At 45.9% G+C, this 25,808-nt stretch overlaps 1 protein-coding gene and 1 long non-coding RNA gene across 3 annotated transcripts in view; one reads left to right on the top strand and one right to left on the bottom strand.

Annotated features, from left to right (window-relative positions):
• The window catches only part of LOC140393619 (uncharacterized), an 83,641-nt gene that overhangs the window by 38,704 nt on the left and 19,129 nt on the right, over nucleotides 1-25,808 (bottom strand). The gene's annotated exons all lie outside the window — the stretch shown is intronic.
• guca1b (guanylate cyclase activator 1B) lies at nucleotides 16,601-23,841 on the top strand. The gene is made up of 4 exons (XM_072479889.1): nucleotides 16,601-17,270; nucleotides 18,850-18,999; nucleotides 19,080-19,194; nucleotides 23,032-23,841. The coding sequence occupies exons 1-4, from the start codon at nucleotides 17,073-17,075 to the stop codon at nucleotides 23,157-23,159; spliced, it is 591 nt and encodes a 196-aa protein (XP_072335990.1). The 5' UTR covers nucleotides 16,601-17,072; the 3' UTR covers nucleotides 23,160-23,841.

Genomic DNA, 25,808 nt, shown 5'->3' with positions numbered 1-25,808 from the left:
ACGTGCTGCTAGGTAATTTGGACATTCTGAATTCTCCCTCTGTTTACCCGAACATAATGAATGAACAATAGTGGCGACTAGGGGATTTTCACAGTAACTTGATTGCAGTGTCAATGTAACCCTAACTTGTGACAATAAAGATTATTATTATAAAAATAATTTCTTTGTGGTTTTTAAACCAGGGAAACATCAGAAATATACCATTCAACATGGAAATCATGCCATGTGTGGGCACTGACCATGGTGCAGACGATCAAAATAAAATTATGGCCTTGAAAATCACTAATAGTTTCATAATGAATGAACAATAGTCCAATTTGCTTTGCAAGACAGGTGGGGAAATTTGTAAAGCAATAAATGATATTTTGGGCTTTTTTTGGTAATTCTTATCCTGAATACTTAGTCTACAACAGCAACTACACTTCAAAAGTGCTGATTGGCTGTGAAGGATGTGGTGATGTTTTGAGGTTGTGAAAGGTACAAAATCAATGCAATTCCTTCCACTTATTTCACTCCTTCAGTATTTTAGATTATTTTCAGCCGGTTTCAGTTTACTTGGATTTCTGAAGAATGTCCACTGGTCCTGATATCTTGCTGCATTTTGAACACAAAACACAAAATAATAAATAAATAAATAAAAAATAAATGAACAAATAATTTTGCAACATCTGTCTTTGCAGTAAGTATTATACCAACTACTCAAACAGAACACACAACTGGCAATGATTCATATGATCCACTCTCAATGTTACTCAGGATTGGCGTGATCCTGTTGTATGTAATTCAGTGTTGCAAACAAGTGCTTTGTTAATGTTGCTATTCTGTTGCATGTTGTATGTTACTGAAGCCTTTTTGATTCTGCTTTACTTTGAGTGTTTACCTCACTTATTGCAGCTATTGATATCAAACTAATTCCAAAATGAAAAATGTAAACCCATGTGTGGTAGTCACCACCGTTGTATCTATCACATACGAGGGGTATTACGGTAAGGCTCCTGTACTACAGGTACGGGGGTAGATCCCTGCCTGCTGGCTCTGCCCAGTAGGAGGAGTATAAATGTGTGTGCTCACCGAGCTGCAGCCATTTCGGAAGCAGCTGTAGGAGGCCACACATCTCTGTGTAATAAAGCCTCGATTACACTCTACTCTCGTCTCGTTGTAATTGATAGTGCATCACCATGGAAACTGTCTCCTGACATCTTTCTTCCTCCTACAATCTGCTCATTCACACAGTCAGCACTTCCTGCTTCGCCTGGTGTCTTTTGTTCAGCCTTGTTTATATTCCGCAACATGGGTCTTTGTGCCTTTTCTATTAGATTGGAAAATCAGGGTAATGTCAGCTGCTGCATCAGGCTTTAAATGGCATTAACAGAGGATTTGCGCAAAATCTTTTTTTGATAATGAAGATAATGAATCACAACAATATGAAGAAAAGCAATTTAACATATAGAAGGCAGCTGGAGACATCGACCTTGAACATGGAAGTCAGTGAGCTTTTGCCTCCTGGTAAATATCTGCAAAACCTCAAGGACTATACTCGATAAGAAGCTGTGTGTAAGAAGCTGACCCATACATCCCATTCTTCTGTGTCTCTGTGCTCTTTGTTAACTGATCTGAGCCTTTCCTTCTTGTTGTGGCTATTTCGAACTGATTAACTTTAATTTATGCACCACCCAGATGACATAGGGTGGGATTTACCGGCTGTTCACACCGGTTTCCCGGTGACGAGGGGCGGGGTGGGTATCCATTGTTAGAATGCGATGAAAGTGTAGACGATGAAAACATTTAACGTGTTTACTTGTCACCTGGGATTGAATGAAGATGCAGCTGTTAGATTCCACAACTCTAAATTGTACACTGTCTGCAACTCCAAATACTTGATTCCACCTGAAGGTTGCCAGAAAGGCTTTGAAGTGCGGCATGTGGCGCAGTGGTTAGCACTGGGACGGTGACGCTGAGGACCTGGGTTCGATTTCCGGCCCCGGGTCGCTGTCCGTGTGGAGTTTGCACATTCTCCCCGTGTCTCCGTGGGCTTCACCCCCACAACCTAAAGATGTGCAGGGTAGGGGGATTGGCCACGCTAAATTGCCCCTTAATTGAAAAAGAATAATTGGGTACTCTAAATTTATATTAAAAAAAGAAAGAAAGGCTTTGAAATACAACATGGATGATAGGAATATACCAGAACCTTGGACTTTGATCAGTCATTTTACACCTTAGAAGCCTTCAGACCTCTTGCCTTCTGACCGTGCGGTGATGTTACTGGCTCTGTATTGAAAGGAGAAAGTATGTTTTTCATTTCGAGAGAAATCCACTTGTTCAGACGAATATTTTTAGTCACAGGTGTCAATCCAAGCTTCCAAATAGAACCTCTTGGTTGCAAGAGTCAGGCAAATGTTCATGGTGATTTATATGTTGACATGTTGCCTGAGCCATTTTAGGACCCAGGCCTCATTTACATGTTGCCAGTGAGCAGGAGTATAGTGGACAACATTTGTAACTATTCTGACTTAACTTCTGTATTTATGAAAAGCTAGGTTTATTAAGTTCCTGTAGATTCCCTTCTGTTCCAATTGAGTGACATTCAGACCCTAGATTGGCAATTAAATAATCATTAAAAACTGGATATCACATCATCAATTTGAAGTGCTTTGGGAGTAGGAATGGGGAATCAAACAAGAGACATCCTCAGCCCAACAAATCTCAGATGCTTCATCAGTGATCTTCTCCCTATCATAGGATTGGGAGTGGGGCTATTTGCCAATGATTCCAGTGTTCAGGTCCATTCGCAACCCCTCTGATTCCAGACTGCAGCAGATCAGGCAGTTCGCACTCACAACACTTAAACGCCAGCCAATGATCACCTAGAATCAGAACGCCCAGCCATTTTTCCAATACCTTCAATGGCGCCATCATCACTTAGCCTCCCATCAGCAACTTGTGGACACCTCCCACCACAGACATTGAGCAAAGGTTTAACTGAAACAGGTTTAATTGTACAGGGAGGTGGGACCAGTAAGATTTAATTGGGATTACGGAGACATGGCTGCAGGGTAACCAGGGATGGGAGCTGAATGTCCCAGGTTATTCAGTATTTAGGAAGGACAGGCATAAAGGAAAAGGTGGTGCCGTGGCACCGCTGGTTAAAGAGAAAATTAACACAATAGTGAGAAAGGATATTAGCTCTGACAATGTGGAGTCTGTATGGGTAGAGTTGAGAAACATCAAGGGGCAAAAAACATTAGTGGGTGTCATATATAGACCCCCAAACTGCAGTGGTGATGTTGGGAATGGCATTAAACAGGAAATTAGAGATGCATGTGATAAGGGAATATCTGTGATCATAGATTATAACCTATACATAGATTGGGCAAATCAAATTAGCCACAATGGCGTAGAGGAGGAATTCCTGGAGTGTAGACTGGATGGTTTTCTTGACCAATATGTGGAGGAACCAACTAGAGAGCAGGCCATCTTAGACTGGGTACTGTGTAATGAGAAGGGAATCATTGCCAATCTGGCTGTACAAGACCCCTAGGGGATGAGCGATCATAACATGTTAGAATTTTTTTCTCAAGATGGAGAGTAAAGTAGTTGATTCGGAGATTAGGGTGCTGAGTCTTAATAAAGGAAACTATGAAGATATGAGGCATGAGTTGGTCTTGATAGGTTGGGGAGAGTTACTTAAAGGGATGACAGTGGATAGACAATGGCAAACATTCAAGGAACGCATGGAGGAACTGCAACAATTGTTTATTCCTGTCTGACACAAAAGTAAAATGGGTAAGAGGGCCAATCCATGGCTTACAAAGGAAATTAGAGATAGTATTCGATACAAGGAAGAAGCATACAGATTGGGCAAGAAAAATAATAGGACTGAGGATTGGGAGCAGTTTACAAATCAGCAAAAAAGGACCAAGGGATTGATTAAGAAGGGGAAAGTACCGTATGAAAGTAAGCTTGGAGGGAACATAAAAACTGACAATAAGGGTTTATATAAGTATGTGAAGAGAAAGAGATTGGTGAAGATGAATGGAGGCCCCCTACAGACAGAAATAGTCGAATGTATTGTCTTGTGAGAGTACCTTTAAGAAATGGGTGTTTAAGAAAGGTACCTTTAAGAAATGTTTTGCTGCTCATGTTACTGCAGTGATGTCAGAATGTGGGTGGAGCTGAGCTCTGGTTCAGCTTTTTAGTTTCTCTTTGAGAAAAGCTTGGGCGTGTCTGTCTTTTTGGTTTCGATTTTCAGTGTGTTGCAGCTGAAGTCAGCCAAAGCAGCTGTATTGTTGAGCTCTCTGCCATGAAGGACTATCTCTTAATCATTTGGTGAATTCAGAATTATAAATGTTTTCAGTATTGAATGTAAACCCTGATGTGCTTCTGTTTAAAGGTTTGTTAAGTCTTTTGGGTGTAAAAGCACAGCATACAGGTTACTTCGTGTTGTATTCTTTGGGGGTTGTCTTTGAATTAATGGTTGCTAAGATATTCACTGTCTGTTTTAAAAAGGGTAACGTGAGTTCATAGAATAAACAATGTTTTGCTTAAAAAAAAACTTTTCCATTTCTGCTGTACCACACCTGTAGAGTGAGCCGTGTGCTCCCCATACCACAATCTATTAAAAGTTGTGGGTCAGGTGAACTCCATGATACACTTTGGCGTTCTCTAAACCCTGGCCCATAACAATTGGGGGCTCAAGGGGGATAAAATGCGAAAAGATGAGGTAATTATGGCGGTGGCTAAGCATTTGATGTTGCCTGAGATACAGTCTGACTCAATAGAAATGGCAAAGATCCAGTTGCAGATTAAGCAACTTAAACATGAAAAAGAATTAAAGCAGCTTGAATATGTAATGAGAGAAAAAGAAAGAGATAGGGAGAGACAGATCGGGGAAAAAGAAAAGGAGAGAGAAGAAAGAAACAAAGAAAGAATAGCCCTAGCAGAACAAAACGAAAGAGATAGAGAGGAAAGGGAAAAAGAGAAAGAGTTTGAACTTCAGAAAATGGCTATGAAACATTACAGTCAGTTAAAATTGGCAGACGTAAAGGGAAATGTACAGTTGGATGATAGTGATTAGGATAGTGAAAAAGAACGTCATAGTTGAAGGCTTGGTGGGGATCTATTTCAATAAGTCCAAGCATTGCCAAGGTTTGATGACAAGGAGGTGGAAGCCTTTTTCATTTCATTTGAGAAGGTAGCTAAACAAATCAAATGGCCACAGGACATGTGGGTATTACTGATTCAAACAAAGCTGGTAGGTAGAGCTAGTGAAGTGTTTGCATCACTACCGGAGGAGGTATCTGGAACGTATGAGGAGGTGCAAAAATCCATCTTCGGTGCAATGAACTAGTGCCTGAAGCCAACAGACAAAGGTTTAGAAATTTAAGGAAAGAATTTGGTCAAACGTACGTACATGGAGTTTGAAAGGATCAAACAGAGTAATTTTGATAGGTGGATAAGGGCTTTGAAAATAGATCAAACGTATGAAGCTCTCACAGGAATTATATTTTTTGAAGGAGTTTAAAAATTCAATTCTTGATGTAGTGAGATCTCATGTGGAAGAGCTGAGGGTTAAAACTGCAAGATTAGCAGCAGAAATGGCAGATGATTATGAATTAGTTCATAAATCAAAGCTTGGTTTCCGACATCAGTTTCAGCCTGTGAGGGATAGAAACTGGGGATATGGGAAATACTCAAGTGGCAAAGGTGGGACCCCAGCTATTCACAATATATATTAATGATTTGGATGAGGGAACAAAATGTAACATCTCAAAGTTTGCAGATGATACTAAGTTGAGTAGGATTGTGACGAGGATGCAGGGATCCTACAGAAAGATCTGGACAGGTTGTGTGAGTGGGCAAATCAATGGCAGATGCAGTATAATTTGGATAAGTGTGAGGTTATTCACTTTGGAAGCAAAAACAGGAAGGCAGATTACTACCTGAATGGGTGTAAATTGGGAGAGGGGAGTGTGCAGCGGGACCTGGGTGTTCTTGTGCACCATTCGCTGAAGGTAAGCATGCAGGTGCAGCAGGCGGTAAAGAAGATTAATGGTATGTTGGCCTTCATTGCAAGAGGTTTCGAGTCGTGGAGCAGGGATGTGTTGCTGCAATTATACAGGACATTGGTGAGGCCACACCTGGAGTATTGTGTGCAGTTTTGCTTTCCACATGGACAGTCATCCGAGGTGGGAATTGAACCTGGGTCCCTGGAGCTGAGAGAAAGCAGTACTAACCACTGTGCCACCGTGCCACCCATGGATGTGGTTTATTTAGACTTTCAGAAGGCTTTCGACAAGGTCTCACAGAGCAGATTAATATGTAAAGTTAAAGCTCATGGGATTGTGGGGAGTGTCTGGAGATGGATAGAAAGCTGGTTAGCAGACAGGAAGCAAAAAGATGGAATAAATGGGTCTTTTTTTGATTTGCAGGCAGTGACTAGTGGGGTACCGCAGGGATCTGTGATCGGACCTGTGGGCGGGATTCTCCGGTCGGATTCTCCGGTCGGCGATGCCAAAATCGCATTTGCCGATCGGCCGGAGAATCAACGTTTCCGCCGATGTTAGGGACGGCACCGCTTTCGCGATGCTCCGCGCTTTCCAGAGAATGCCGGGTGCCATATTGACGGCCGCAGGGCGTTGCCTGAGGCCCTCCCCCCGATGCTCCCCCCCCCCGACCGGCTGACTTCCCGACGGCGTCGGTCGCGTGTGCTATCATTTGTCAGGAACTCGGCGTGGCAGCTGAGGACTCATTCCAGCGCCACCACAATTGGGGGAGGGCCGACTCACGGGAAGGGAGGACGTTGCCAGGGGTGGGGGCACTGTTGGGGGCTGGTCCGGGGGTCACCTGTCGGCCAAAAGGGGGGGGGGGGGCTATTTTGCAAGCCGGGTCCGCGTGCGGCCGCCGCCATGCACATACGCGGCCACGGACCCAGCAATTCTCCAGCTTTATCGGCAGCTAGAGCTGGGTGCTCTATGCTGCCTGCCTACTAGCTCCCCACCAAACAGACGATCGGTGGCCGTTTTGCACCTAATATTTGGTCCTAAAACATCAGGACATAGCCTGAAAATTGGGGAATCCAACCCCATCTCCAAATTTGCAGATGATACAAAGTTGGGTGGGAGGGTGAGCTGTGAGGAGGATGCAGAGATGCTTCAACGGGATTTGGACAGGCTGAGTGAGTGGACACATGCATGGCAGATGCAGTATAATGTGGATAAGTGTGAGGTTATCCACTTCGGTAGGAAAAATAGGAAGGCAGATTATTATTTGAATGGGTGTAAATTGACTGAGGTGAGGAGAAATTTCTTCACCCACAGAGCGGTGAATCTGTCAAATTCACTACCACAGAAAGTAGTTGAGGCTAAAACGTTGTGTAATTTCATTAAGGAATTAGATATAGCTCTAGGAATAAAGGCATCAAGGGACATGGGGGGGAAGGCGGGATCAGGTTGTTGAACCTGATGATAATGAATGGCAGAGCTCGAAGGGCCAAATGGCTTCCTTCTGCTCCCACTTTCTATGTTTCTATGAAACCGCCCTATCAACATGGTGGCTATAATTTCAGGGCAAAGACTTTTTATTCTGTGATGAATTGATAAATTCCTGAACCTTCAGGAGCAGGATGGAATGTCCATCACTAGTCTTGATGGATGCAACTACAACACTCCACAAACTCAACACCATTCAGGATAGAGCCCTCTGCTGGATCAGTAGGTGTGTTCGATACTGAACTCGATGTGAGATAACCGCCATTGGAAAAACTGCAGGGACTCCAGGAGAGGGCCGACCCTCACCTTCTCTGACTGAACAGGTAGATGAGGGTAGAGCAGTTGATGTGGTGTATATGGATTTCAGCAAAGCGTTTGATAAGGTTCCCCACGGTAGGCTATTGCAGAAAATACGGAGGCTGGGGATTGAGGGTGATTTAGAGATGTGGATCAGAAATTGTCTAGCTGAAAGAAGACAGAGGGTGGTGGTTGATGGGAAATGTTCAGAATGGAGTTCAGTCACAAGTGGAGTACCACAAGGATCTGTTCTGGGGCCGTTGCTGTTTGTCATTTTTATCAATGACCTAGAGGAAGGCGCAGAAGGGTGGGTGAGTAAATTTGCAGACGATACTAAAGTCAGTGGTGTTGTCGATAGTGTGGAAGGAAGTAGCAGGTTACAGAGGGATATAGATAAGCTGCAGAGCTGGGCTGAGAGGTGGCAAATGGAGTTTAATGTAGAGAAGTGTGAGGTGATTCACATTGGAAGGAATAACAGGAATGTGGAATATTTGGCTAATGGAAAAGTTCTTGAAAGTGTGGATGAGCAGAGGGATCTAGGTGTCCATGTACATAGATCCCTGAAAGTTGCCACCCAGGTTGATAGGGTGGTGAAGAAGGCCTATGGAGTGTTGGCCTTTATTGGTAGAGGGATTGAGTTCCGGAGTCAGGAGGTCATGTTGCAGCTGTACAGAACTCTGGTACGGCCGCATTTGGAGTATTGCGTACAGTTCTGGTCACCGCATTATAGGAAGGACGTGGAGGCTTTGGAGCGGGTGCAGAGGAGATTTACCAGGATGTTGCCTGGTATGGAGGGAAAATCTTATGAGGAAAGGCTGATGGACTCGAGGTTGTTTTCGTTGGAGAGAAGAAGGTTAAGAGGAGACTTAATAGAGGCATACAAAATGATTAGGGGGTTGGATAGGGTGGATAGTGAGAGCCTTCTCCCGCGGATGGAAATGGCTGGCACGAGGGGACATAATTTTAAACTGAGGGGTAATAGATATAGGACAGAGGTCAGAGGTAGGTTCTTTACGCAAAGAGTAGTGAGGCCGTGGAATGCCCTACCTGCTACAGTAGTGAACTCGCCAACATTGAGGGCATTTAAAAGTTTATTGGATAAACATATGGATGATAATGGTATAGTGTAGGTTAGATGGCTTTTGTTTCGGTGCAACATCGTGGGCCGAAGGGCCTGTACTGCGCTGTATTGTTCTATGTTCTATGTTCTCAGGGACATTAATAATGAACAATAACAGTGGTTTTGCCACCAGCCATATTTACTGCCTGACCAAAAAAAAAATCTTGTTTTTAAAAATCTATTGGTTCCTACAACTGCCCGCTTGTCTTCGAGTCGAACTTGTCTTTGTGTTGTCCATTCAGTTAGCTCCAATTACAATACTTCAGCATTCAAAGGTTTGGTTTAAATTGAGGGTAGGGTTTACGCAACAACCAGGTTTTAGTTTATCACAGCAGTGGTTATTGTGGTCAGATAATTGATGGTTCCGAAACTGGAGGGGAACCTCTATCTTAAAGAAGTGAAAGTATTCATGAAAAACCTTCTGCATTTCTTTGGGAAACATGCATCGATTAAGACAGCTTTCCAGGAACATCAGGTTGGGAATTTTAAACACGTTGCCCATATCTCCCGAGAGAGAAATGCATTCCCACATTTATTTAAAATAATTATACACTTCACGTTCACACAATCTAACTGAGGTTTGAATTGCAACTAAATTAATGCCATAACAAGTCTGGCTCCTCCAGGTTTATCATGTGACATTCTGACCACGATGTCATATGACACAATTACATAGGAACAGGAGTAGAGAGAGATCCACCCTTTGAGTGAAGAAGTTCTTCCGAACATCTCTCCTGAACATCTGGCCCTAATTATCAGGCTGTACCCCCTGGTTCTAGAATCTCCACTCAGTGGAAATAGTTTATCTTTATCTACCGTGGGCGGGATTTTCTGTGCAATCTGCCGCGTGTTTTTCGGCAGCTCACCTGTGGGATGTTCTGATCCCGCCGCCGTTGTGACGGGAATTCCCGTTGAATGCACCCCTCGTCGCCGGGAAATCAGAAGTGGGGGTGCACTGTCCGTGGGAACCACCGGTAATTTTCAACCCGGTCTTTTCCTGTTAAATCCTGTTTAATAACGTGACTCTTACAAATGCTGCATTTACCTGGTAATGATTGGGATGTTCCAATAGGAGCCATCAGGAAGCTCTGAGGAGAAGCCCAGCCATTTCCCATATTCCAAATTTGACACCTCCCCATATGGAAGTGACATGGAAACAAAGTCTGTCCCTCACAGGACATCGCTCTAATAACCCAGGCGAAGAAATGGGCAAAACCTGGGATTGCTCCCTCCCGGGATTGTCCCCCCGCCATAAAGTTACCGGCCAATGGGATTAGCAAAGATTCGTGCTTGATGGGGCACAGACACGATTGGCCATAGGGCCCCTTTATGTGATGTTGGGTGGGATTTATGGAGGAACCCACCCCATGTTTCCCTGCGGTCCGCCATTGTCAATGCGGGTGCGCCGTCAGCGCCGAGACGTATCAATCCCGGGAATGTCGGTGTTTTCCGGGATGGTTGGTGGACACAGATTCCTGGCGGGGGTTGGGGGGGTATCCTCCAGAATGACAATAGTGTTTCTCTGTCGGTTCTGTATTCAGATATTTGTAACTTTGCAAATCCCTTCATCCTGACACTGACCAGCTGTAAAGTTTCCAAATCTCCTTAGCGGCGATTATCGCTAATCCGTCTTCCCCCAATAACCACTTATATTTGTGACCTGGATGAATGTTCACATTTTCTTCATGAACACATTCAGTAAAGTGAGTTTCGTCCACATCTGGGGCTGTCCCTGTGGTTTGCAACCTCCGGAATCTGGGTTTAATCCCCTTTCCACTGCTCATTCTGCACACCTGGAGGCGACTGTTTGGGGCGGGAGGGGGTCACAGCGGAACCTGGTCCTCTGTCCTTTCACTGGGATGCGTTCACAGACATTTTGCATCTTATTCACCAAATTACTGCGGAGATTTTAAACATCCCAATCCCCAATACGCCTTTGAAGCATTTTAAAATGTCTTTCTGATCTCACCTCCCCTTCCTCCATCTGTCAATGCAAATTAATCTCAACAATCTCAGGCTTAGGTAGAATATTATTCAGAGATGATTATCTGCAAATCTCTCCTCATCCTCCTCCAGCACTGAGCGTCCTGCATTACTCTATCCTCCCAGCCAGCAACAGCTCATTCCCAAACTATTGCCATTTTTTCATCCCACCTAATTGTAATGTGGACATCCTCCCCTCCTTTTTCAATCTTTCCCTCCTTGTCAGGTCATCCTGGAATTCCAGGACTTTATTCTTCTTCTGCTCCTCGGCATCATTCAATCATTTTGGTGACATCCAGAAGCCTGGGTCAGTTTTCACATGGAAAGCCAGACCAACCCTATCCCATACAAACTGAGGAAATAGGACCAGAAAGAGGCCATTCATCCCCGCAGGGCTGTTGCGACATTCAGTAAGATCACGTCTGATCAGTTTGTGTTGAGCTCCACTTTCCCCATCTACCCCCAGTAACCTTTAATTCCCTCGCCCAACAATAATCTACCTCCACGTTATAAATAATCAATGGCCCACGCCTCCACCACCCTCCAACTCAGAGTTCCAAAGTCACACAACCCTCTTTGAGAAAATAATTCTCCTTGCCTCTGCCCTTAAAGGGTGACCCCGAATTTCAAAGCTGTGCTCCCTAGTACTGGACTCTCCCACAAGAGGAAACATTCTTTCCATGTCCACCTTGTCTGTCCAAGATCTTAGGTCAGCTCTGACTGGTCTAAAATCTAGTGGAAATGAGTCCAGCCTTTCCACTCTACCCTCATAAGATAACCCACTCATTCCAGGTATGAATCCAGCAAAGCTCTTCCGAACCGCCTCCAACACATTTACAATAAGGAGACCAAAGCTGCACACAGTCTTTCAGATATGACCTCACCAATGCCCTGTATTTCTGAAACATAGCATTCTGACTTTTATGTTCAATTCCTCTCAAAATAAAGGATAGCATTCCATTACCCTTCTTGATTACTTGCTGCACCTGTGTACTAACTTTGTGACTCGTGCACGAAAACACCTAAATCTGAGCGGTCTTGCCATAGAGTCAGAGTTTTGTATCACAGAAAGACGCCCTTCGGCCCATCCTTTCTGTGCTGGCCATCAAGCACATATCCATTCTAATCCCATTTTCCAGCACTTGATCCGTGGCCTTGCCTGCTATGGAATTTCAAATGCGCATCTAAATGCTTCTTAAATGGTGTGGGGGTTCAGGCAGCAAGTTCCAAATTCCCATTACACACTGGATGAAAAGGCTTTTTCTCAAATCCCGTTTCGACCTCCTGCCCCTTAACCTAAATCGATCCTCCTGGTTATTGACTCCACAACTAAGGGGAAACATTTCTTCCGATGTACCCTATCGCTGCGCTTTATCATTTTAAACACTTTAGGAAAACAACCCCAGCCTATCCAGCCTCTCTTGATAGCTGAAATGCTCCCTCTCAGCAACATCCAGGTGAATCTCCTCTGTCCCCCTCTCCAGTGCAAACACTTCCTTCTTATAGTGTGGTGACCAGAACTGCAGACATTACTCCAGCTGGCACCTAACTAGCGTTTTATACAGCTCCATCATTACCTCCCTGCCCTTATCTTCTATGTCTCAGCTATAAAGTCAAGTATCTCATATACCTCATTAACTACCTTATCTGCCTGTCCTGCTGTCTTCAAGGATCTATGGACATGGCCCCAAGGTCCCCCTGTTCCCCTGCACTTCCCAGCATCCGACCATTCATTGTGTTTTCCCGGGCCTCGTCAGTCCTCCCAAAATGCATCATCTCACACTTTTCCGGGTTAGACTCAATCTGCCCCTGTTCTGCCCATTAACCAGTCCGTCTGTGTCGCCCCGTAGCTAAGACTTTCCTCCTCACTATTTACCACACAATCAATTTTTGTGTCACCTGCGAACTTACATCCAGATGATTAATGTAGACTACAGGCAGCAAGGGACCCAGCACCGATCCCTGCAGAACACCACTGGACACAAGCTTCCAGTCACAAAATCACCCTTCGACCATCACCCTCTGCCTCCGCCCATGAAGCCAATTTTGGAACCAATTTGTTAAATTGCCGTGGATCCCATGGGCTCTTATCTCCTTGATCAGTCTCCTATGCAGAACCTTGTAAACAGCCTTACTGAAACCAGGGCGGCACGGGGCACAATAGTTAGCACTGCTGCCTCATGGCGCCAAGGTTCCAAGTTCGAACCCGGCCTCGGGTCACTGTCTGTGTGGAGTTTGCACATTCTCCCCGTGTTTGCATGGGTCATGCCCCACAACCCCAAGATGTGCAGGGTGGGTGGATTGGCCACGCTAAATTGCCCCTTCATTGGGAAAAAAATGATTGAATACTCTAAATTTATTTTTTTTAAACCTTACTGAAATCCACTACATCACCCACACTGCCCTCATCTACACACCTAGTCACCTCCTCAAAAATCATCTCCCCCGGAAAAATCCATGCTGACTGTCCTTGATTAATCTTTGCTTCTCAAGTGGAAATTAATTCAATCCATCAGAGTTTTTCCAATAATTTCCCCCTACTGATGTTAGACTCACTGGCCTGTAATCACCTGGTTCTTCCCCACTTTGCCTCTTGAATAATGACACCACATTATCTGTCCTCAGTTCTCTGGCATCTCTCCTGTGACCAGAGAGGATTTGAAAATAGCATCAGAGGCCCTGCAATTTCCTTCCTTGCCTCCCACAGCAGCTTAGGATACATCTCATCTGGGCCTGGAAATTTATCTACTTTTTAGCCCACTGAAACCACTAAAACCTCCTCTCCCTCAATGCTAATCTGTTCAATTATATCACAGGCCTCTCCCTGCTTTCTATACCTGCTTTGTCCTTCCCCACAGTGAACTCAGAAGCAACATATTCATTTAAAACCTCACCCATGTCTTCCAGCTCCACGCACAGATTGCCACTTTGGTCCCTAATGGGCCTACACTTTCCCTGGATAACCTCTTGCCATTAACGTACTTATAAAACGCCTTGGATTCCCCTTTATTTCCCACACCAGTGATTTTCCATGCCCCCTCTTTTTTACCCCTCTGCACTTTCTATAATCTCCTAGGCCATCCACTTTTATCAGTCCTGTTTCTCCTCCTTTTTTCCTTGATCCAAACCCATATTTCCCTTGACATCGAGGGTTCTCTGGAAACCTAGGTCCCTTTACCTGTACGGGAACATGTTGAATCTGTGCTCTCTCTATTTCCTTATTGAATAACTCCCATTGCCCTGGTGTGGATTTTCCTGCAAGTAGCTGCTCCCAGTCCATTTGGCCAGATCCTGTCTAATCCTGTCAAAATCGTCTTTCCCACAATTCAGAACCAATTCAGTCCATATTTGTCTTTTCCTTAACTACCTTAAATTTTATTGAGTTATGGTCACTATCACCCAAAATGCACCCTCATTGACACTTCTACCACTTCTACCACCTGCCCGGCTTCATTCCCTAAAGCTAGGTCAAGTACCACCCCCTCTTTTACTGACTTTCTACCTGCTGGTTCAAAAAGCTCTCCTGGGTGGGTGCACTTTATAATTCCAGCCTGTGACGATTGGAAGGTGTTAGGAAAATTGGATTATAAATGTAGTGGGAAAATTTAAAGGGTTAAAAGCCTGGGGTTAGAATGTGTTTGCACCTGGTGGTTTATGAGCCAGCAGGTGAAATTGATGAAGAAATGTGTTTTTCAGTCTGGGCTAATGCACAGTGGTTTGCCTGGGGAAGTCCCTGGGGGAAGTTAATGCATTTTGCAGCCTGCAGAGTTGTTTTTTAGCTTGGAGAGATGAGGTCATTGCCGTGTGGAGCCAAGAAAGGCAGCGAGGCAGTGAATATGGCAGAGCTTTGAGAGAGAGAGAGAGGAGTTGAGTTCTGATTTGCCTGACTCTGAGTGCACAATTATTTCCATGTAGGATAGGTTAAAAACAAAATAGTAATAATATTTTAAAGCAGAGCAGTCTTGCCTGAAGACAAAGAAGAGGCTGAAACAACCCAGTTGAAGCAGCTGATTGAAGATATTCAGCCAGAGTCTGAAGGAATTCCAACCGGAGCCAAATCTGTTCTGTAAAGCAAGTATTACTCAATGCCCTGCCAATTTAAGCTGGATTGAGAGCTGTATGTTTCTTTTCTTGTTGTTTAATGGGAAATTGTATAGTAGTGTTAAGGGATAATTGTAAGCTGTTCTTTTTGGTGTGAAGTTAAAATATTGTATTCAGAATAAAGTTTTGTTATAGAAATACCAAAGCCCTGTTTTTTCGGGGAATAAAAACTTTGTAAAAAATCAGGTGCAGCTATTTTAAGCCCAACCATCTCCAACTGTTTCTTAAATGACCTTCCTTCCATCATAAGGTCAGAAGTGTAGATGTTCATTGATGATTACACAATGTTCAGCACCATTCCTCAGACACTGAAGCAGTCCATGCCCAAACGCAGTAAGACATGGACAATATTCAGGTTTGGGCTGAGAAGAGAAAGTAACATTCGCACCACACAAGTTTCAGGCAATGCCCATCTCCGACAAGAGAGAATCTAACCATCTCCCCTTGATGTTCAAGCGCATTACCATCACTGAGTCCCCCACTAACAACATCCGTGGGGTTTCCATTGACCAGAAACTGAACTGGGATAGCAATATAAAAACTGTGAATACAAGAGCAAGTCAGACGTTGGGAATCCCACAGAGACTAACTCACCTCCTGACTCTTCAAAGTCTGTCCACCATCTACAAGGCACAAGCCAGGAGTGTAATGGAATACTCTCCATTTGTCTGTTTGAGTGCAGCTCCAACAACACTCAAGAAGTTTGACACTATCCAAGATAATGCAGCCTATTTGATAGGCACCCCGCCCACAAACATTCACTCTCTACACCACTGACACAGTGGCAGCCGTGTGTACCATCCACAAGATGCACTGCAGAAACTCACCAAGTTTCCTCAGACAGCACCTTCCAAATCCACAACATCTACCACCGAGAAGGGCAAGAGCAGCAGGTAAATGGGAACTGCACCCCTTGCAAGTTCCCCTCCATGTCACCCCACCCTGACTTGGAACCATATCACCAATCTTTGCTGTTGTTGGGTCAAAATCCTGGAAGTCGCTTGTTAACAACTCTGCGGATGTATCTACACCACATGGACTGCAGCAATCCAAGAAGGCAGCTCACCACCACCTCCTAAAGGGTAATTAGGGATAGGCAATAACTGCCAGCCTAGCCAGCAACACTCACATCCCATCAACGAGTAAAAGAAAAGCACAAATAATATATAGTCAGAAGACAGATTTCCCCTCCCGCAGCATTAATGTATCAATCTTACGCTGTCATTTTTCTGAACATACACTCCACAGCTCGATCATTTTTATGATTAACTGTTCGACTGAAATAATTAGATTCGTTATTGTATTTCATTTATTCAAACAGCACCATCTCTACATTGTCCTCTGGTATCGGCCCACTTCATTGACTCAGGACTTTGCGCTGCATTTAGCCAGAAATCGCCTCTATCTAATCTGCAGGTCTAACCATTGAAGCAGGTAGAAAAACACTGAAGCACTCTGCAGCAATTCCCTTTTTAAAGCCAAGGTTAATAGCCTGAAAATGCTCCATAAATATGTTGGACCGGCTCTGATTCTGCCCGAAGGTGAATAAAGGTCACCAAATATTAGAGTGCGCTCACTGGAAAGCTCATAATAAACTTAGCACTCTTTAAGTAGGTATTGCCCTGCTCAAAGCTCATATTAATAAGAAGAATAGCTTTCATTTCCAATAATAGCACAGCAGAGGTGGCAGAGCAAAGCATATAGTTTCCAGTGAAGTGTGACATTGTTCAGGAAGGTCTAGAATACCAAAGTTGCCGTTGAAGTGAGGTTTGATCAAAATTCTGGGCTCCAGAATACTGGTTAATTCCTTATTTGAGGGTTGATGTGATCGGGGAGACGTGAATCTGGTTGTAGAAGAGTTATTAGTCCTCGTTGATAATCAAGGAAGTTATCAAACACAGCTTGATGTTAGAAGACAAAGCAGCCCCTCTTTGTGCACTTAAGTGCACTTGACTGGGAACAGAAGTTTGGGATTGGAGAAGATTATTCACTTTCTGTTCAGGTGACCAGGGTCTGAGGTTCTCACCCTGGGAGACTGATCAATTCTGCGGAGTTCTTTGACAGAGAATTCCAGTTCTGAAGTTATGGGTCAAACGGCGAGTGATGAAAATAAAGGGGAGATTGGTGTTGCTGAACTCCAAGACTTGTACAAGAAGTTTGTGACTGAATGTCCCAGTGGAACCCTTTTCTTTCATGAATTTAAGCGCTTTTTTGGAGTTTCAGACAATGAAGAAGCAGCTGAATATATAGAGAACATGTTTCGGGCATTTGATAAGAATGGGGTGAGTGTGAACTTGCTTTTGTTTTGTGAGAGCCTGTCGCTGTTTGCTCAGGAAATCACAGCCCGGGGGTGGGGGTGGTGGTGGGGGGGGGGGGGGGGTATTCAGACACGGCGTCTGTGCCGTCCCGTGGATATTAAGTCTGTAATGTAACAGTGAAGTGGTTGGAAAGATGAGATTAATGGACACAGCAACTTCGCTTCTCAAACAAATCTTGCCATTGATTTAATGCCCTCTCGCTTCCAGTTGAATCAGTTGAAAGGGGGATTGTGAGTGGGGGCTGGTTGCAGAATCACAGAATTGTTACAGTTCAGATGGAGGCCATTTGGCCCATTATCTCTGTACTGGCTCACCGAATAATCTATTCACTTTGTGCCATTCTTCCGCCTTCTCCCCATAACCCAACAGGGGAGGCAGTGGCGTAGTGGGATTGTCACTGGACTAGTAACCCAGAGGCCCAGGGTAATGGTCTGGGGACCTGGGTTCGAATCCCACCATGGCAAGATAGTGGAATTTGAATTCAATAAAATATCTGCAATTAGAAGTCTAATGATGACCATGAAACCATTGTCGATTGTCGTAAAAACCCATCTGGTTCACTAATGCCCTTTAGGGAAGGAAATCTGCCGTCCTTACCCGGTCTGGCCTACATGTGACTCCAGACCCACAGCAATGTGGTTGACTCTGAAATGCCCTCAGGGATGGGCAATAAATGCTGGCCCGGCGACACCCACATCCCAGAAACAAATAAAGAAACAGCAATTCTTCATCTTTAGGTAACAGTTTAATTCCCTATTAAATGCTTCAATTGAAACCACCACATTTCTCAGGCAGTGAATTCCAAACCATTCCAAATCGCTTTTGCTCCTTTCGCCAATTACTTATAGTCTGTGCCCTCTCGACCCCGATCCTCTAATGAGCGGGAACAGTCTCTCCCCATTCTCTCTATCCAGACCCTCCGGGATTTTGAACATCTCTATCAAATCCCCTCTCAGCCTTCTCCTCCCCAAGGAAAACAGTTCCAACGTCTTCACTCCTTCCTCATAACTGGATCCGGGCATGAGGAAGGTTATTTTTGTGAATCTTTTCTGCCCTCTCTCCAGTACCTTCATATCTTTCCTAAAGTGCAGAGAGTCGGGAAAAGGACTTAAACATCTCGAGAATATTGAAAGGACATTTTAAATCATACAAACCGCAACACTGTCTATTACTGGCTATTTGCTCACTTCTGAAAGTGGCTTTCTAATATATTTCTAATTTTTCCCTGAGTTTAACCCAAAATTATGTATAATTTTGTGTGCGCTGGGTATTAAAATTAGAAAAGGAGACATTAAAGAAAAGGGTTTGCAAATTCAGGTTCAATTCACATTTCAGTTTGAATAAACCCACCATAGCCGAATGTTAACCTGTATCCATTCCAATCGTTCTCCTGTGGGGGAACTTTGTTCGATATGAAACAGGATAGATTGTAATCTTATTGCAAGACTAAATTAGGGATGGGCAATAAATGCCCATCCCATTGATGATCTAAAACATTTTTATATTTTAGTCACAAATGGGCACTAGTTTGTTTTCCTTCCAGGATAACACCATCGATTTCTTGGAATATGTTGCGGCCCTCAATCTGGTTCTGAGAGGCAATCTGGAACACAAACTGAAATGGACTTTCAAAGTATATGACAAGGATGGAAATGGGTGCATTGATAAGATGGAGCTGCTGGAGATTGTGGAGGTCTGTCACTACTTTACTTCCTTTCTTTCTGAGTCAACATGTTCTTTCCACCTGAATTCTGACATTTCCTCTCATTTTAGTCTATTTACAGATTAAAGAAGGCTTGTCATCAGGAGTCGGAGGATGGATCTCCCCTCTTGACTCCAGAAGAAGTTGTAGATAGAATATTTCAGCTAGTGGATGAAAATGGAGATGGTACGTATAACACTGACTTTAGTCTGCTCATAGTGTCTCCAACTGAACCAAACACAAATCGAAGTCCATCTACATGGCAACAGGAATATGCCAAAGTGCCCTTTCAACTTGCTCTGCTATTTGATTCAATCATTTCTGAATGATATTAGCTCCACTTTCCAATCCTATCCCCTTGCTCCCCTTAATGCCCCAAGGGGCCGATGGCAAAATCGGGAAATGTGATTGGGCAGAGATTGGTTCTGACGCTGAAATCGCGTTGGGCGCCGGTTTCACGCCAAATCGGAATTCTACGTCGCATCTACAGCGGCGTCAATGCGTTCCAGAACGCACGGACAGTAAACACTGTTTAAATATCATTATCGGGCCCGACCTGGTATTCTCCGGGGCCTCCGTGATTCTCCGCCTACAATGGACCGAGTTATCGACGGCTTCTACAAATTGTGACACCGGCGTCACGGCTGCTGAATGAGAGGGGGTAGGACACGGAGAGGAGCGATCGTGGGCTGCCGGCCCGGACACTGGCTGGGGTGGGGGGGGGCATGCCAGGGCGGTGGGTGTGACCAGGGGACGGGCCGTGGGGCCGGAGTGACCCCCCCAGATGACTGGGTCCAGGCACGGACCGCCATTGCTGCGGCCCGCAAGGCAGCCATCTCGCTGCGCACCCCACTGACCACCCACCTTGGCCCCGGATCCTGCAGATTTGCACCGACTATATGGGTGCCCCCACCCCCCCTCCACCACCCAAGCAACCCAGCTGCCACCCCACCACATCCCCAACCCCAGCCCCACCCTCCCCATTTCGGCTTGGGTCATTGGCTGTGCGGAGTCTGCACGTCCTCCCCGTGTCTGCGTGGGTTTCCTCCGGGTGCTCCGGTTTCCTCCCACAGTCCAAAGATGTGCGGGTTAGGTGGGTTGGCCATGATAAATTGCCCTTAATGTCCAAATTGCCCTTGGTGTTGGGTGGAGGTGTTGAGTTTGGGTGGGGTGCTCTTTCCAAGAGCTGGTGCAGACTCAAAGGGCCGAATGGCCTCCTTCTGCACTGTAAATTCAATGATAATCTGTGATTAATCTAGGACAAAGGTTCGGCACAACATTGTGGGCCGAAGGGCCTGTTCTGTGCCGTATTTTCTATGTTCTATGTTCTATTTCCCTCGCCACCCAACCTGCCGCCACCTGCTGGCGGGGCATCAGGCGGTCCAGCCAAGGCACTGACCACTGTAGCCCTGACAGGGCTGTTGGACGGAGCTGCGGAGTGTACCCCTGGCAAGGGGAGCGCCAGCCGACAGTGCCCCTGGCAGCAGATGTGGGTGCCCGGGCCAGAGACCCCACGGAGCCGGGCATCGACAGGGCCAGGGGTATGGGGATTGGGTGGGGGGGGGCCTGAGGGGGCAGAGCCCGCAGTGCGAACTGGGGCCACCATGTAACCCTGTGGACCTGGTTGGGCACAGGGGTACGCCCCATGTAGCATGTCGGCCTTTCACCCCTGCAGACAATGGTTATTGGAATTCAACCAGAAATGGTGACCTTCCACTGGTCGCCGCAGCCCTGGGGGATGCCCTGCGGCTGTATGAGCTGGAGCTGCTCGAGGAGGAGGAGGAAGCTGCAGCAGCGGAGCGGACAGCAGAAGGACAGGAGGCAGACGGTGAGGATGGAGGGCCGACCGTCCAACAGGCCGAGGAGGAGGAGGTGCCAAGGAGGCGCCGCACGAGGCCTCGGGTGTACTGGTGCCGCCTGTCACTCGAGGACCTGCTGGACCGGGCATGCAGCTGAGCAGAGAGACAGTACGACATATCTGCCAGATGATGGCACACCTGGCATCGCAAGGATATGGGGGAGGACACTTGCTCCCAGTGCCCGTCAAGGTCGCCCTGAAGCTTTCCGTGCCGAGTGGGGACCTGTCCGGGATCTCACAGACCTCGGTGCACAGGAGCATCGGCGGGATGCCCCGAGTCCAAGGGGGTTGATCGACAGGATTCATGCCTATCATAGAATCATAGAATTTACAGTGCAGAAGGAGGCCACCCGGCCCCTCAAGACTGCGCCAGCCCTCGGAAAGAGCACCCGACTTAAGCCCACCCAGAGGCCACAGACCAATGCAGAGACCCACTACAACGACCATTCAGCAGCCAGGGGGATAATCGAGCGGTTCTTCGGCATCCTGAAGATGTGGTTCACGTGTCTGGATCACTCTGCAGGAGCCCTCCAGTATGATGCTGAAAGCATTGTGGCAACCTGCTGCGTCCTCCACAACATCGCGCAGCAGAGGGGTGATGTGCTGGAGGAGGAGGATGAGGAGGAAGGGCAGGCCTCATCCGATGAGGGAGATGCGGGGGGGGGGGGGGCTGCGAGGATAGGCATGCACGGGAGGTGCACGACGTGTGCTCCAGGGCCAACATGCAAGTGACACTCTGATCGCCTCCAGGTTCACCAACTGGGGGAGGGAGTGGCCAGGGCCACAGACACCATATCCCAACACCACCCCCCTCCCCTTCCAGCCACCCTCCCCCTGCCTGCAAATTTGCACAAATATTTACAGATATGTGCCCTAGCCCCTATAGCTAACCTGTGCCCTGCACCTGTGCCAACTTGACTGGTGTTTAACTTTCTGGCCTTACGAGGCCCTAACGCTATGACTAGGTGGATCCCCAAACGGTACAGCAGGAGTGGAGGCGGCCTGCTGTGATTCCCGCCCTGTGACAAGGGTCCCAGTTGGAGGGCGTCTTCTTGGGTGACCCGGCCTGGATGGGCCTGGCCGCTGCTTGGGTGTCCCGGGTGGTGTGGTGCTGCCCACTGCCCACTAGATGCGCCAGGGACAGGAGTGTGGCCTAACTAAGGTTCTAGACAGCTGCAACATGACTTGCCAATTCTTATACTCAATGCCCCGGCCAATGAAGGCAAGCATGCCGTATGCCTTCTTGACTACCTTCTCCACCTGTGTTGCCCCTTTCAGTGACCTGTGGACCTGTACACCTAGATCTCTCTGACTGTCAATACTCTTGAGGGTTCTACTATTCACTGTATATGCCCGACCTGCATTAGACCTTCCAAAATGCATTACCTCACATTTGTCCGGATTAAACTCCATCTGCCATCTCTCCGCCCAAGTCTCCAAACGATCTAAATCCTGCTGTATTATGAACATTCTTGCCTAGAGGATCCTTTGCTATGAGATCATTAATTAATCCTGTCTGTTTGCACATTACCAGCTCTCAAATAGTCTGTTCCCTTGTTGTTTCCACAACGTATTTTTCTAAGAAACTGTCCCAAATACACACCATCAACTCCAGGCAATTTTTGCCAATTTGATTCCTCTACTTATATGAAGATTAAAATCACACCTGATTATTGAAATACTTTTCTTACAACACGCATTATTTCTTGATTTACACTCTGCCCGACAGTGTAGCAACTGTTCGAAAGCTTGTAATCAACTCCTACCAGTGAATTATTTCCCTTGCAATTTCTTATGTACATCTTGATCTTCAAAACCAAGATTATTTTTGTTGAAGCTTTTCATCTTGCTACTCATCAGATTTGCAAGAATGTAATTTAAGGGAAATATACAAATTTGTACTGTATGAAAAGAGAATACTGATTGGTCGGCACTTTCTCTCTTCCAGTATAAATTTGTTGATTTGTATTTTTCTGAAATTCCTGATAGAGTGCAATATGAAAAATTTCAACTAAAAATATAGCTTTTCAGTTCTGATATAGATGGATAAATGTGACAACCCATAATCCACATAGCAATATCAGTTTTTAATTTAACAATGTAAGTGTTTTTTGAGCTTATGTTTGCATTGTTTGTAGATTCATTGATGCTTCTCATTTTTACAGGTCACTTGTCCTTGGATGAATTTATTGATGGAGCGCGAAGGGATAAGTGGGTGATGAAAATGTTGCAGATGGATGTGAATCCAGGCAGCTGGATGACCGATCAGAGACGCAAAAGCGCTTTATTTTAAACTTGCAATAACCTTCATAAATGGATAATTTTGTAAATAATTAAATGCTAGGACTAAAAGGCGCAGGCAGACATATAACACTTCCTCACTTTTAATACATTAAAGTAAATGTACTATTGCCATCACCTCTTAGAACATTTTGTGATCCAGAGGGTCAAGCCTAAAAAATTAATAAGTTTAATTCTGCAAACATCCTCAATGCATTTGAGTATCTTTCATGTATGCGGCCTTGTTAGAAGGATTTGGGCCCCCTAACTCTATCACATCTGCTCACTCTTCTGAATCTGGTCCAGTTAACTTCTGACAGTAATCTTCACATCAAACTGATTGGCTGCTTTTGTTTGACTTTTTCGGGTTTTCTTAAAATTTTATCGGTATCTTCAAACTTGGAAAAGATTGAAGCAAACCAGCACAATAGAGCAGTTACACGAAATAGGCTTCCAGTCAATTCTTTGATGTACTTTTGAAGAGTATGTTTTGAATCCAAAATGGAAAACAAGAGGAATTAATCTATGTTCAATCAGTCAATGTGAATGGGAAGGAAATTAAATTAATATTATTTTTCAATCTTCCTGAAGTTGTGGTTCCGCAATATTGACTTGGGTGGAGTTGGGAAGGTTTTGTGAATAAATAAATACATTTGTTTGCAAAATAAATAAATTTGACACTTTCTGCCAATAAATGAACATTAGTTTCATTCTGTGTTACGATGGCACAGTGGTTAGCACAGTTGCTTCACACCCAGGTTCAATGCCCCACTGGGTCACAGTCTGTGCGGAGTCTGCACGTTCTCCCCGTGTGTGCGTGGGTTTCCTCCGCGTGCTCCAGTTTCCTCCCACAGTCCAAAGATGTGCAGGTTAGGCGGATTAGCCCTTAGTGTCCAAAAAGGTTAAGTGGGGTTACTGAGTTACAGGGCTAGGGTGGAGGCGTGGGCTTGAGTAGGGTTCTCATTCCAACATCCGGTGCAGACTCAATGGGCCGAATGGCCTCCTTCAGCACTGTAAATTCCATGCTTTTATGAATTTACAGTTGATGTGTGACTTCAAGAGCCCATAAAACAGAAGAAGGACGTTCAGTCTCTCAACGTGTTCCAATATTTAGATCTTAAGATCAGTATCTTTACTCCAAGACCTCCTTTTGTTCAATATGTCTTCCCTAACAAAAATCTATCAACCTCTTGTCTCGAAAGATTCAATTGACCCAGTCGCCACAGTCTCTTGGGAAATTGAGTTCTCAATTTCTGTTGGTCATTTGTGTGAAAATATATTTTCTGATTGATGCACGATCAATTACACTCAAGACAAAGTGATTTCACAACTGACGGCTTTAATCGACTGGAACTTGTTCCCCAGCAGCTTCGGTACAGAAAGTGAAGGCTGCTGGGACGGCACCGTTGCTTATACTCCGCCTGTCAGGGCGGAGCTACGTATCAACAGCCAATGGTAAACTCCTAGGCTTAACCAATGGTCATCAGCCTCTTAGGTACAGCAATACCTGATAATACTACATTCACCCCCTGTTAAAAAATAGTCCGGCGGGCGTGGTGGCCAGTGGTAACAGTCGCCTTTAACATGGTATGATCAGACATGGAGGTACCGTGATACCTCCTTACAGGGCTGTCGAGAATATTTACAAAGTGTTCGTTCACGGTTAAAGTCACAGCGAAGCAATCAGTCGATCGGGTGGCCTGGTCATCCTTCTGGATCGTCTGGGCTTCGGTGGTGATTCTGGTGGGGGTCCAGGTGATTGCGACTTCGTGAGCGTGGTTTCGGCCTCCCTAGCAGCTACGTCACCCCTAGGCGGCGCTGTTGGGGCAAACAGTTGACACGGGGGGGGGGGGGGGGGGGTGCCTGTAGGAAGCGTCGGTGGGTGGGTGGGCCTAGGCAGGAGCGGCGGGAGTACTGACCCTCCAGTGAGGTGCTTTCGGAGGGGTGGGGGTGGGGGTAATGGTTCGGGTGCACGTGGGGTTCCGGCGGGCGCCAGGTCCTGAAGGAAGACTGTATCTTGCCGGCCGTCAGGGAACGGCACATAGGCGTACTGGTAGTTAGCGTGCAGCAGGTGGACCCTCTCGACCAACGGGTCCGACTTGTGCGCCCGCACATGCTTGCGAAGCAGGATGGGTCCGGGTGTCGCTAGCCAGGTTGGGAGCGAGGTCCCGGAGGAGGACTTCCTGGGGAAAACAAGGAGACGTTCATGACGTGTCTGACTGGTAGTTGTACAGAGCAGCGACCGGATGGCGTGGAGGGCCACCAGGAGACTTCTTGCCAGCGGGAGACTGGAAGATTCCTGGACCGTAGGGCCAGTAGAACAGTCTTCCAGACCGTTCCGTTCTCCCTCTCCACCTGTCCGTTTCCCCGGGGGTTGTAACTGGTCGTCCTGCTTGGGGCAATGCCCTTGCTGAGCAGAAATTGACGCAGTTCATCGCTCATAAAAGAGGACCCCCATCACTGTTGTTAAGTAATGGGTTAAGAGACATTGCAATTAGTTGTCTCATTTATGTTAAGTATCCATTAATTGACACTGATATGTAAAGGGGCTTCAGGTGGCCTCTGGGAGGTGGTGTGTTGTTAAGAGTTTTGTGCAGAGGCTGTGGAAGTGAAATAAATGGTGTTTGGTGAAAAGGAACAAGAACTTTAGACTCTTCATTTC

Source organism: Scyliorhinus torazame, chromosome 17 (assembly GCF_047496885.1).
Source record: "Scyliorhinus torazame isolate Kashiwa2021f chromosome 17, sScyTor2.1, whole genome shotgun sequence".
Lineage (NCBI taxonomy): Eukaryota > Metazoa > Chordata > Chondrichthyes > Carcharhiniformes > Scyliorhinidae > Scyliorhinus > Scyliorhinus torazame.
This window is presented reverse-complemented; position numbering and strand designations above follow the sequence as displayed.